The following is a 14,062-nucleotide window of genomic DNA, read 5'->3' as shown; positions in this document are numbered from 1 at the left end:
AAAACTTTTTTCTTTACTTTTTTTCCCATTTATAAAGGCTTCAGGATATGAAGCAGAAATTTTGAGGGTTCATAAAAATAAAATAAAAAATTTTTAACCGCTTTTAAAAATTTTGCTTCCTATTAATTATAATCGAAAAGGCAGTGTTGTCAAAGAAAATATTTTCATTCAATTGTATTTCGATAGACCCCTTATAGCACGAGCCATCTATACACAAACTTGCCAATGTTATCTTAAAAATCTTGTGAATACAGAACACAAAATCTTAGGAAGCGATAAAAAGCCTGAAAAAGACTTGGAGCTTCAAGATGAACACATGATTTTTAGATACTGGAATTTTTCAAAATTCTTCGAATGGAGCTTTTATGTCATCATAAAATAAGTTGAGATAAGCTTTTTGTTTCGGTTTTCCGAAACGATATCTGTCTTAGTTATTTAGAGTTTATGCTGTTGATTATTTTGTGAAAATGTGTTATTATTATATTTATCTAAATTAACTCATCTTAATTGATGAATTGTTGCTCCCAGTGCCTCTTGCTGTAAGGACATGGTTGCTAATCACTTTGAAACTTGAATCCCGAAATTGAAAAAGTTGCTGAAAGTTAATTCAGAATTATCAAATGCAAACAGGTTGCTTATACCCTTTCATAACACTGCCACTAAATATTTATACTGCCCTTCACGATAGCTCATGTCAAGGTCATACTTGTCCTGACCATACCGGTCATACATGCTTATGCCATAGGTGTCATGGTCACACTTCTTGAAAGTCATATTTCCTCTAAAAACTAATAAAGCAAAATAAACAACTGAAAAAGGAATTTGGGGTTTCGAAATTACCATACAGCTAATACATAGCAAAAACCCTGTTGTATACCTTGAAGACTAAAAAAGGTTGTTTTTGGTATTAAAAAGTTCATTTTTTGACTTCCCTGACACCCTTTTTTCACCAAATGCATCTGATAAAAATTTTGAGGTGGGATTTTGATAAAAAATAGTTCAAAGATCAGATAACAAAAATTCTGGGGTTGACGAACCCCCCCAGAGCCCGGAAGCATGTGTTTTAAGTAATGCCTCGAGGGTTTATGAGGTTTTTATGGAAAGGGTGGTTGTATAATCTTTAGAGGGGTCTATTTTGATCGGAAATTGAAAGTTCTAGTTCCCTTTTTAAGAGCCAAAAGTGATCTTCGGTAAGAAAACATGAAAAACATATTCGACCCAATCCCAAACAATAAAGCCAGTCTTTTCTGACTTCATCTTCCCACGCCAGTCGAGGAGTGTCGTGATTTTCATTTGACGCCAGATGGAATTTCTTAAGGGATACACTTAAAGATCACCCATTCATACTGAAATATCCGGATGTCAAAGAAGCAAAGAAAAAATTTTGTTTTTACGTCACAGCGTCGAATGGTTAAGGCTGATCAAGCAGTATTCAAGGAGTTAAGAACTTTTAGCTCTACTTTTCTGTGCAGCAATTTATCTGAACTTTTTTGCACACTTGTAATGTTGCATATAACCTATTAATCCTTTAAAGTACCAGGGGCAATGAAAATGAAATTAAAACCAGAAGAGAAAGAAGAAAGAGAGACATTGAACCTGGCTTTGGATATCTACTTTTAAGCCCATTCTTTTCAGTTCCCACTAGTTATTAAATCATTGGCTTAAAGTATCAAGGGCCAAAAATTATTCGTTTTCATTGTTTTTGAGCTTTAATGGCTCAGCCAAAAGTATCTAGTATTCAATATAGCAAGAACATATAAATAATGAAAGTGGTTTTCCAACACACAATTGAAGATTTTACTTAATTATTGAAGATTTTACCGAACATACAGTCTATCTATATTCTTCCTTGTGCTTCTTTTGTCTTTTATCAACTTCATGGCAATCTTCAAAAATTTCTTCAAGAACTCTTCAGTTTACTTCTGATTCAGCTCCATATACCCTTCGTTCTTCACATAATATCTGCATCTGCATTCCTTCTACCCCTACCGTACGGTCAGATTTTAATCCCCCCATTGCTTGTCAACAGGTTTGGGATTCCCTACCTTTTTCAGTACAGAGGGGCGACACTCGTTTGGGACTTTTAAAAATATTCTTAAGGATCGTTTAGTTAAGAATCAAACTCAATAGGTTTATTATTTTTTTCTTCCTCTGTAGAATTGATGTACCCTGACTGTTAATTTTATTACTTATGCTGGCTTTTTCGGCGCTTTGGCTCTCAGACTTTAGGCATGGCCTGGTCTTTTATTAATCTTAATTTTTGTTTGGCGATTGATCTTTTTTTCTTCTTTTTTATCTTCGCCTAATGTTCCTGGCAATGGAGCATTTCAAAGGGGGAAACGAGTATTTTGATTCCAAGTTGTATTGGTGAATAAATTCTAATATTGAGTTATTCACGTGAATAAGTCTTAGCTCTTATCTTATCTATTTAGATATTGACGAATGTGCTCGAACTCGGGTGCATTTGGACTCGTATGTGCTAAGACTCGGATTTGCGTATGTGGTCGGACTGTTCAGATTCAAACAATTTTTGGGAATTTTTTGGGAGTAAAAGTGGCTCATCCTTCTTTCTTTTTTCAACTGTTTGTATTTTTTTTCCCGAAGTTCACTGTCTAATTAAAAGGTTTACCTCTTTTTCAATATTAGCATTTTATTTCAATTGCAAATGGACAAATACTGAGATTTACATGTACTTCAATTATTAGTAATGGTAGCATTTTCATTGAAAAAAGTCCAAGAAAATCCCGCTAAATCTTGAAAAATAGCTTTCTTTCCTATCTTCACAAAAAGTGTAAAATTTTGCCGACATAAAGCCGAAGTAATTAGTCTTCTAGCATGATTTGTGCATTTTTTTCAGAACTATTTTTATAATTTTATCATATTTTTGTTACAGATAGAGATTGCTATTCTAAGCTTCTGTTTTTTTAGTCTATCAAAAGTTTGTCTTAAATCTTGAATCTGAATGGTCAAACAAGAATCTTATATATAAAAAATGATCGAATTTCAACTCGAGAGATTGCGAAAAGCATACATAATTGGCGCTGTAGTCAAGCTTAACTTTGATTTTATTGGTGGGTTTGACGATAATCTGGGCTGCACCTGAAACTGTTTCTAGTTTGAATCCTGTTCTTTATTATTGCTTTGATATACGCTTCGATTTATTTATATTCTACATGTACACAATATATGTACACATATATACACTTTATGTTTAAATTTAATATGTACACTACATTTTACGTGAACACTACAGACATACATGTCTATAGGTGTTGCCACTTATAAAATGGCGCCCATGCTGTGAAGATTTCAAGAAATTCTAAAAAATATCGAAAAACTTTATAAAATAACAGTATTTAACAAATAAATCATGTATTGTATATCTAAAAAAATATGCAAAAATATACAATTTATATAAATAAAGAGTTGGATAGGAACTTCCTTTGATAACACCAAAAATCACTTGAGTGAGCATATCCCAAAATCTGTATCCGTATTGCGTATCCTCAAATCCAAATTAGATATGGTAAGCTAAATATAATTACATCAGCCAATACCAAACACCAAATAACATCAGGCTGATTACATCAACGACTGATTGTTTGTTTTATTGATTATTATTATTTATTATTTATTATTTTATTATTATTATTATTATTATTATATATGTATTATTATTATATATTTATTATTATTATATTATTATTTATTACTTATTGAAAGAATATTTTTAGTGTTTTCACATTTTATTAAAAATATAAAATTATTATGTATAAATTTATATATACAATATAAATTATTTTGTATTCATTATAATTTGTTGTATTTTTTGAAAGGATACCCTTTTTTATTTAGTTTTTAAATATAAATTCCATCATGGGAGCTAAGTAAAATTTATGTGAATTTCCAAGAGCCATTAATTATACCGCGGTTTATCCTTTTCACGCGTCCATAGTAGTTAGGCTAATAAACAGAAAGTTAAAAATGGAATTAAAAAGTATTTTTAGGTCCATCTCATCGTATTGGCTTTAATAGGAACTAAAAACTGTAAGTGCCACGACCAGTGTAGCTGTACACGGTAAATTAAGATAGTGTAAATAGTGTTTTATACCGTTGAATATATATTAAAGTAAATTGTTTCGATTCAATTAACTTATATACTAAATACAGTGAAAATCATTACCAGTTGGCCCCCCAGTAGCAGGAAATCCTCCATATCCTGGTTGAGGTCCAATTTGCGTCGGGACTCCAAAGTTTCCTTGTCCGGTAGGAAAAGTTCCAATGGAATTGAAATTAGGGTTAAAAGCTGGGTTTTGCTGGTTTTGTGTTTTTGGGCCTGCTTCTTCCCTTTTAGGACCTTCTTTAACTTTGGTAATACTTGTCAGTAGGCCAGCATCAATGGTTACGGCATCTGGCTCAGGGTCTCGAGGTGGAGGTAGAGCAGAATTTGTAAATGAAACAGTCAATATCAGAAAGCTAAAAAAAATAGTAACAAAATTAGTTCATACAGTGAGACACCGAGACATAAACTTATTTTTGTATGGGGAGGCCTTATAAAGGGGAGGGAAGGGAGTAAATCACTCACACTCCTTCCCACAATCCCTCCATCTCCATTGTTTCTTAATATCCTTTTGTTTTGTGTCATTGTGTTTGCTTGATGTCAACCAAGAGTATTATGTTCCTTACCATTGACATAGCAAAAAAACAATAAAATAAAAATAAAAAAAGAACCTTCTTGTTTATTTGATAATTGTATGTGTTTTTGATTTATTAACTGTGTATTTAGAAGAAACCCTCTAGAAGCCGAAAGGAGTCTATTATGGATTCCAGGTAGTTTTTTTTTCAAAAGAAAAAGCTCAAGAAAGTCAATAAGGTAATATAGACAGCATGCTGTGACACGAGACAAAAATACTGCCTGTACTATTACTTGCTTATATTTCGATGCTGACAAAAAGTAATAAAGGTGATTAGGCTACGTGTAGATGGCACCAAAGCAATATTCCTCTATACATGGAAGGAAGATCGAATTGTACCTAAGAAAAATAGAATTAAATCTCCGCTCTTTCAATGCCTCTAACCCCTCAATAGCCAAAGTCCTGAATTCATAAGAATAACAAAACTGGATGGGCGTATCATCGTCAGATGATAAATTCGATGGGCTATGTAGTCCCTAGAATCGATTCACTTAGGAAAATTTTGTGTATAAGATTTCGGGTCCTAGAATTAGCAACAGTCTAAACACTGCCCTATAAAGTGATTATCAATGGAAAATATTATCAATTGTACAGAAACTATCAATACAGGATAGTATCAATGGAAGCGGTAGTAACGTAAAAAAAATTAAAAGACAAAAAATTCAGATTGTTGGAGCATAAAAGCAGCTATGCGGCGTCTTATGTATTTTTTAGGAGATGGTGAGTGGGAGATTTCTAATGGGAATGCCGATATAAGCGATTTGGGCAGATGGGCTGATCGTTCAATCTCCAAATACAATTTCATCACAAAGTAGGCCTTTCTTGTTAAAAACGATTAGGTTGGAGTTTTTGACGTTGAAATCAATACCAGATTTTGAAAATTTGTCCAAAGTCTTGTTAAAAATTAAAAAAAAAATTAGTTTTTTTTTGTTAAAAAAGTCCAAAGCTAAAAATTTTGTCCGAAGTTTGTTTGATGTTCTGAAGTTTTTCTGGTTCTGATAAATTTCCTTGGATGGTGTAGGTTGGCGAAAAGGAATTCCCAAATAATATTAAAGGGATAAAGACCAATACAAAATTGAAAAAGAAGCAACTGAAACAATGTTAAACAGCTTAACGTACTAACTGTCTTATTACAGATTTGGTGAGCTGAGAATTTGCCACAAGGTTTTGATAGATCTGTTGAAGAGGAAATTCTCCGGAAAACCTTCAAACTGATTTATTTGGAAGAAACCTATACAACTGAAAACTGAATAATTAGAATTCGTCACGTCAAACAGCCACATGAATTCAATCATTGTAAGTTTCCAGTTAAAACAAAGAAAAAAATGAGCTATGAAAATGTTAAAGGTGTAAAAAGGTGAGGCTGGGTAACAAGTCTGTGAACTAAGATTAGAAAATTGGAAGTTACAGTGGTGACAGTGGTAGAGTATAGCTCTGAGGTGTGGGCGCTACAAAAAAAAGTAGGAAGATTTGCCAGATGTTTTCCAGTGAAATTGCCTAGGGATTGTTTTGGGTGCCCAACTGCCTGACCGTAGCTCAAACATTAAACTCTAAAAAAGGTGGTTCAATCCCTATATTTTGGGCGATAATGAGAGAAAGGTCGAGATGGCTAGGGCACGAACTGCGGATGAGATTGTCAAATCTTGTCCATACATGTCAACCATTTAAAATTTAACAAAAAGCAGGTTGCTCCCTAATAGATGGGCTGGAGTCGTAAGGAAAGGTTTATGGGAAAGGGGAACTTCTTGAGAGGGTGTAAAGAAGGAGGCTTGGAACAGATCGAAGTAGGAGGAGCTGCATAGCCTAGCTAGCCTCAGGCAGCTTTGTACTGCAGTGTACATTAAAATATACATTTTATATCATATAATACATATGGAACCCGAGCTTTCCCGCAATTTCTTCCCAAAGCTTAGGAATTGTTCGGTGAACTCTGAGGGAGTTTTCAACGGTAATTCTGGAATTTACATTTTGAGGTGGAATTTACTTTTTCGAGCTTGTCTCCCCATGGGCCTATGTCATATATATATATATACATGTATGTGCGATTAATAAATAAATGAACTTGAACTTGAACAGCCAGTAAACGGATAAATTATTTGAAGAACTTGAACTACAAAAGGCATTATATATTGCAATTTTCTTTCAAATAAGTCCTGAATAATCTCTCTTTGACGTTCTAGCGACCCCTAGCATTAAAAAAAACAAAAAAAAACAAAAAACAAGAAAATAGAGATGCAAGGAAGTTATTTTTCTTTTTCTTTATAATATTATTTTCTTTATAATATTATTTATATTATTAATATTATAATATTATTTATTTGTATAATATTAATTATTTCTTTTTCTTTATATACATTTCTTTTGTTTTATATTTGTTTTCAAAATGTCACTTAAGTATTAAAAGCTATTAAAATTATTCCTGAATCAGCTACAAATGACATATTTTTTCTAACTAGTATTTTTTTTAAACCTTATTTTAAATGTTTGGTTACTATGGGCCGTGGTTCGTTCGCGGGGTTGGAAGTGTCACTGTGACCATGATATAGCCAATTCTATTACACATCTATGTTTTAGAGTTGACCGTAGATAACAGCCTCCCACCTACCATAAATAATTTTTTGGATGAGCCTGACGAATTTGATAACCTTGTGGGTAGTATATTCAATTTTTTTTCTTTTCAGGATCCATATGTGCTATTTCATCTTCCGTGCTTGTAACATAAATGGAAACGCTTGTCTGTTTCTTTTATGTTATCGTTCAAGTGGCCTATGATAGTTGGCCCCTGGCAACTATGGCAACCGTTCAAGTGGCCCCTGGCATTTTGACTTTGCTGCCTAAAAATACAGTTTAAAAAGAAGCACACCTTTTACTTTGATCCAATAATTTTCTACCATACAAAAGAGAGTATCAGTTTCAATTTCTAGTCGAGGTTCAGTGTATTTTCTCTGAAAAATTCACCCCCATCCCCAAAAAACCTCCATCGAAAAACAATTAGCCCCTCTCCGTTTTAAATTGCCTCAGAAATTGCTCTTAAAATCCCTCTGAAAATCCTTCTCGAGAATCCCTCCTTATAAATTTCTCCCCGGAATATTCCCCCTTGGAGAATAATAATGGGATAATTCCAACCGATTGAGCCTCCTCCTAATCTCTCTGATCATCCCTTTTATAGAAAATGCCTTCCACTCTTTACCATGCTCCTTTCCCAATGGGGGCTCACTAATATTTAAGCCGTAATCTGTAGTTTCAATAGAGCCTTGAACAAATCAATTAAATCTATGAGGAGGTTGAAAAAATTTAGAAGTTTTACGATCTTGCCATTTTCTTGGCAATATTTTCTTTATCTTAGCCCCTCTTCGGTTTCTTCGTAGTAATTAATCCCTTTGAAAACGACCGCGGTAAGCGCGATATTTATATACATTTGGTACAATTGAAAAAAAGTTATTGGGAAATAAAACTTTGGTAGAATTACGAATTTCCTTTTATTTCTAAAATAATTTCAAAATCACTAACCTACGTGATTTGCACTCAGAGAATAATATAATGCTGATATAAAGATATTTACAACTGTATTCTAATCTTAGACAGGAAGAAAGAAAAGGGAACTATAGCCCCGAGCCCCCACGAATACAAAAACAAGGGAAATTGATTCTAAAAGTTGAAAAAAATTTTCTGTCAATGCACCAGACAGACTACTATTAATTTCAGCCTATTTGTTCAAGTTAACGAATCTAAGAAGAAAACACTCTCCTCAATTTTGTTCAAAGTGGTTCTAAAGTGTTTGAGAGGCTTAAGGTTAATCTCCTTTAAGGTGAATCTAACAACAAAAGACCCTACTTGAAAATACCTAAAAGAGGATTGTGTACCATCTCCATAGTAACTACAGAGTTCCAAAATTTAGGGGAAGACCTGTGAACCGAAGACCAGCATGTGCCAAGGGACTTCTCTCGGAAGAGGGGGGAGAGGAAAGACTCCCGAAAACTAGAGGAATTTTATGCAAAATATAAATTACAGATACCATCTTTAAATTCAACATATTATGGGTACAGCGAAATAAATGCACCCTTCTCTCTACGTAAGCTCTTATTCGGTAGCTCCCAAAACATCTCTAAGATAAGTTATCTTACCTCAATCCAGCCTCTGATGCGGGATTTGGGTGTCCAGTTTTCCTCCCGTCCCTCCTTATGGGCTGCCAAGCTTTGTGTTTAGAACGCAAAGATTGCGATTTTGAAATAATTTTAGTGGTTAAACACATTTTTGAAATTGTGCTCTTTTGAAATTCATAACTAAATACCCTTCGATAACGTGATTTTTATTAGAGATAAAAACAAAACAAACTTTTCCAACTAAAAGTAATGAGAAACATTAAAACTCAAAACATTCGGAAATTATTCCGTATAAGAAGGGTTTGCCCCCATCCTCAATACCTTGCTCTTTATGCTAAAATTCTTAGCAGTTTTAAAAAAGCTTCCTATTCCAATTAAACGGCCTTTGTGTTTCAGGAGTCGCTCTTAAAAAATTTGAACAAACAGTCAAACTTTAGCGTAAAGAGCAATGTATTGAGGAGGGGGAACCCTTCATATACAGTATAATTTCAGTTCATTTTGAGTTTCCATGTTGCTTTATGTTTTAGTTGAATTTTTTTTTATTTAATTTGTGGTCATTTTACGAATAAAGCCAGTAAATCTGATTCACTCTCCATGAAAAATCCTTCCCCACACGAAACTCCTCAGTAGAAAGTTAATCTTACGTGAAATACACCTATCTTCGTAAAATTTCTTCCGGACAGTTTCATCCTTGCTGAAAATCCCTCTCCTTCCCTCTGTAAAATCTCTTGCAGAAGATTCAGCCTGAAAAATTCTCCTTAGCATACTTTCATTTCAAAAATAATTTCAATTCTAATCGTTTTCCCGGTCACTCCCAAGATCCCCCTTCCGTGGTCCCGAAAATCTAAACACGTTAAAAATTTCCTATGGATAATTTCCCCGGAACTTTCCACTTGCAAAATCGAGTTAACAAAGAGAAAGTAAGACAAATGAAAGGAACTTTGTACGGGAAGTCTGTCTAATTCCCCCAGTATAAAATTTCCCCTGGAAAGTTAATCCCCAGAAAATTCCCTACACACGGGAAATTATCCCCTCGAAAACCCACCTGAAGCACAAAGTCTCCCCTTGATAAATGCCTCTAAACTCACAATAACAAATAAAATACATAAAAATTGGGCAAATTTTGCAATTTGAAGACCTATCCCTAGGGACTAGGGGGTCATGTTATCTCCGAAGGCATAGTTTTGGTACTTTTCAACTATTTTGAACAAAATGGGTATATTAAAATTTTAATGGATGATTTTTGGGGAAAATAGAAATGGGAGGGGGTGGGGTTAGTTGTCCTCCAATCTTTAACTGGAAATTCTTAATCGGAGTTTAATCGTAAATCAGTGTAACTCAAAATTTTAATCGGATGATTTTGGGAAAAATTGGGTTTGGGAAGTGGGATGGTTACTATTCAATCTTTTTGATCACTTTAAAGGGGCATGAAAACTTTTCATTTACATCCAAATCATCCCTCTCCCGAGATTCTAGAATCATTGTTTTGATACAAATACTCCTAAGGGAAAATAACACGCATCCATGATGTTTCTTCTGATTAAATAAAAAAAGGTTGAATTGTTGACTTTAACTTTGTTAACCAAAAAACAAAATTGGTACAAAGGAGACACAGAGGCAACTCGTACGTCTCCTTTAATAATAAATCAAAAATAAATTGCACTTCAATAACTCTCACAGAGGAAGAAAGAAACAAAGAAAGAAAGAGAAAAAAGAAAACATTGCCTCACGGAGATCGGGAAGGAATTTAAAAAAACAAAGAAGCAACATTAAACCTCAAAACCAACAGAAATTATTCCGAATATGAAGAGTTGCCCCCTCCTCAGTACCTTGCTGTTTACGTTAAAGTTGTTAGCTCTTTTTGAAAAGCTTTCTATTCTAATTAAAGGGCCCCTAAATTTTGTAGCCGTTCTTAAGAAATTGGGATAAACAGTCAAACTTTAGCGTAAATAGCAAGGTATTGAGAAGAGGGTGAAATTTCATATACGGAATAATTTCTGTCCGTTTTGAGTTTTAAGGCTGTTCCTTACTTTTAGTTAAGAAATACTTGCTTTTTTTATTTAATTTTTGATCATTTAAAAAAATGCCGGTAAATATGAATCGCCCTCTATGAAATTTCCCACCCCCCCTTCCTCACGGAAAGCTCCACCGTTAAAATTCCATCCAACGTAAAGTGCATCCCTTGTGTCAAATTTTCCTCCAGGAAATTCCATCCTCGCCAAAAATCCCCCCCTCTGTAAAATCTCTTGCGTACGATTCAGCCTGAAAAATCCTCCTTGGCTTACTTTCATTTAAAAAAACTTTAATTTCTAATCAGTTTCTCAATCACTTAAAAATGCCTCCTTCCGTGGATATGTTATCACGGGAATCAAAATACGCGGAAAATAGTCCCCGGACAATTCCCCCGGAGCATCTCCACATGCAAAATTGAGTTGGCAAAGAGAATGTAAGACAATTGAAAAGAATTTCGTATAGGATCTCTATCAAATCCCTCCAGTGTAAAATTTTCCCTGGAAAATTGATCGCAAAATTTTCCCTGCAAATTGATTTGCAGGGGATGAAGTTTACAAACAATTACACATAAAACATCTTGAAGTACTGCAGCTGAAATCAGAGAAATCAGATGTGTCTGATTATATCAGATATGTCAGATATATCTGATATATCTGATATCTTCTGATATCAGAAGATATATATTCTCTCAAATACAAGTTTTTCAATCATAATAAATTTTGAGCTTCCAATCCCTTTTGATATTCAAGGGAGGTCAACCTGGAGTTCCAATTGGAGGGACGGCAACTGCCTCCCTATATTTTGAGAGATTCCATATTCCCCTTGCCCTATTCCCCTCCCCCATTGATAATTTTGACGCTAAATTTACTGAATGAAAGCTAGGATTTAACTAAGTGATTTTACTTACGCAATGGTGATCATTATCCCGCAGAGATTTTAAGAACTGCAAATACAAATTGGATATTGCATTTAGTTTTTATAGGGTTTGTCCTTAATATCTGTCCTTGCATGTTAAAAAGTCAATAGTATTGAAAGGAAGCGAAGGCAAAATACCATTGTTTACTCACCACTCACGCAAATATCCGTTTGTTAACTTCGTCATCAAAGGTATTTAGTTGATGTGAATCACCTAGATATACGATTACCATAAAAATACAGTCCAAGGACCTTTTGAAACTCTAATTCCGTGGAATTTATGGAATTACCAATATACCTCTGCCAGCTACTTTACCAGCTGAATTGCAGGTACAAATTTCAGTTCTGCACTAGGAGATTCTGACAAGTCTGCGACTGCCCACTGGAGGTGGTTTCACCTATCCAACAAATACTGACGCTTTTTTTCAGAACCTATTTTTAGTTTAATCTGATTTATTACAAACGAAAAAAACATAAACTAAATCACAAATAGCCCCCACTCCGAAAAAAAAACTTCAAAGCACTTGTAGTGCTGTGACCACAAAACCCTTAGCTATTAAACAAAATGAGTAAAAAACAAAATTAAAGAGAGAAAAACACCGAAAATATGACTAATTTCCCTTTCAGCCATTCTATAATAAAAACTAAAAAAAAAACTATGAGCGCCAACCAAACAAACGCCTCTTTAATTTACTTTTAAACAACCCTGGGTGATCAGCCACCCTAATACTTTCTGGGATAAGGTTCCATATACCAGGCCCAGAAAGCTTGGTAGGGAAACCGCAAAAACCAGTCAGGGTTGCACTCATATGCGGGACAACAAGATTTCCAGCAAAATGAGTTTCATGATTTTGGAATGACAAACTATCATTAAAACAGTTCTGAGAAATAATCTTAATACAGAATGATTAAACTAAACCATTGTTAGGCTATAGAACTAATAGTTCTATAGCCTAACTATTAATTAATAGATCCTGAGTTTCAGGTTAGTCTGGATAATAGAACTAATTATTTGCTATGACACATTATTAGTATGGGGCCAACGAATAATACTGTCCAGTACCCCTGGGAATTTAGCGAATATTACCGGCCACTTCTCCCATTGGGCCTCAACAAATATTACCAGTCACTATATTCACCATTCCTGCGACACACATGGCGTTATCTCACCTTCCGGTAATGAGAATATTTACTGGAAACATTAATTGCCAGTTCTCATTTCTTGCTGAAACAATGCAACGAATATAAGCGGCCATGTACTCGATACCTTACATAAGGCCTCCTGTGATGGATAAATTTGAATGCCAATATATTTGACAGAGAAGAATGGGAATTTGGGCAAATTATTATCAATTGGTAAACTGAGTTCGATCAAGGTATCACAGAAGTTTCAAAGATGCTTGGTATTTCCGATCGTGAATACATTGGTTTAAAGAAATCCTCGTGTGGTGTAATATTTTACTCTGCATTTTTATTGCTGATATGGACTTTTATTGTTAAGTTTCCTGCTATAAATGGTAAGTCAGTCACAATATGCATGTCTACAATAGAGAGACCCGTGTGGTACTACATTACGCCATATGGACTGACTGGGATTCTATGACCGAGTGGTTCCCCCATTCTATGAAGGGGGAAAGGAACTAAATGTTGCTTAGGAGGAAGTAAAAGAAATATGCAGTTTTTTTGGAGTGGTAGTCCTATATGTAAAGGGTAACGTAAACACTAATAAACTTTTAATTGAAAAGTGCATGTCAAACATTCCCATATTCAATTTGGAAGATTTCATCTGTCCTGTATATCCGTATAGAATACATAGCACCGAAGATAAGATACGATTTTTTAGGACATGGATTCCTACACAAATTCCTTCTCGGAATGTGCAAAAGATGTTCTAGGAAGAAGATGAACGAAACCAGTGGTATTAATTGGGACCAAACTAAGTGAGTAATGACTGATGATAAGAAGCAGATGTTTTTAAGTCTCCCATCCCCCCATTCCTACTCAATGACCTTTTTAAAGGCCACCAAATCTATAAGCACTTCCTAGACCAGGTTTTATGAGCCTTATCTGTACTCGACAAAAACCCTCAGATATCACCATATGAATTAACAATTAAGTGAAATGAATTGCATCCTATTCAAACGTCCGACCACGCCCATAAGCACTTCTCCTAATGTAATAGTCCTGAGCGCAGTGGTTTTCCATTACCGGGCTTGCGCATGAGTTTGAGTCCCCATATAGCTAATCCAGAGACCCATATCCCACTTCACTGCCCCCCCCCCCAATTGTTTTGAACTTGAATGTTTTTTGGAATCAGAATTTTCGGAACATAAAATT

The 14,062-nt window shown here is 34.6% G+C and overlaps 1 protein-coding gene across 2 annotated transcripts in view; it reads right to left on the bottom strand.

Annotated features, from left to right (window-relative positions):
- The window catches only part of LOC136040254 (complement C1q-like protein 3), a 29,570-nt gene extending 17,569 nt beyond the window's left edge, over positions 1-12,001 (bottom strand). Inside the window, exons 1-2 of one of the 2 annotated variants that reach the window (XM_065724472.1) lie at positions 11,878-12,001; positions 4,184-4,476 (exon numbers count right to left, since the gene is read on the bottom strand). In XM_065724472.1, coding sequence (XP_065580544.1) covers positions 4,184-4,476; positions 11,878-11,912 — 328 coding nt within the window. In that variant the 5' untranslated portion in view covers positions 11,913-12,001. Of the gene's footprint in view, positions 1-4,183; positions 4,477-11,717; positions 11,818-11,877 lie in introns of those variants that run through there. The other variant, XM_065724473.1, reaches the window with a different exon arrangement.
- Between the last annotated feature and the right edge of the window lie 2,061 nt (positions 12,002-14,062).

Source organism: Artemia franciscana, chromosome 20 (assembly GCF_032884065.1).
Source record: "Artemia franciscana chromosome 20, ASM3288406v1, whole genome shotgun sequence".
Taxonomy (NCBI): Eukaryota; Metazoa; Arthropoda; class Branchiopoda; order Anostraca; family Artemiidae; genus Artemia; species Artemia franciscana.
Note: the sequence above shows the minus strand (reverse complement) of the source record. Positions and strands in the feature narration are given on the sequence as shown.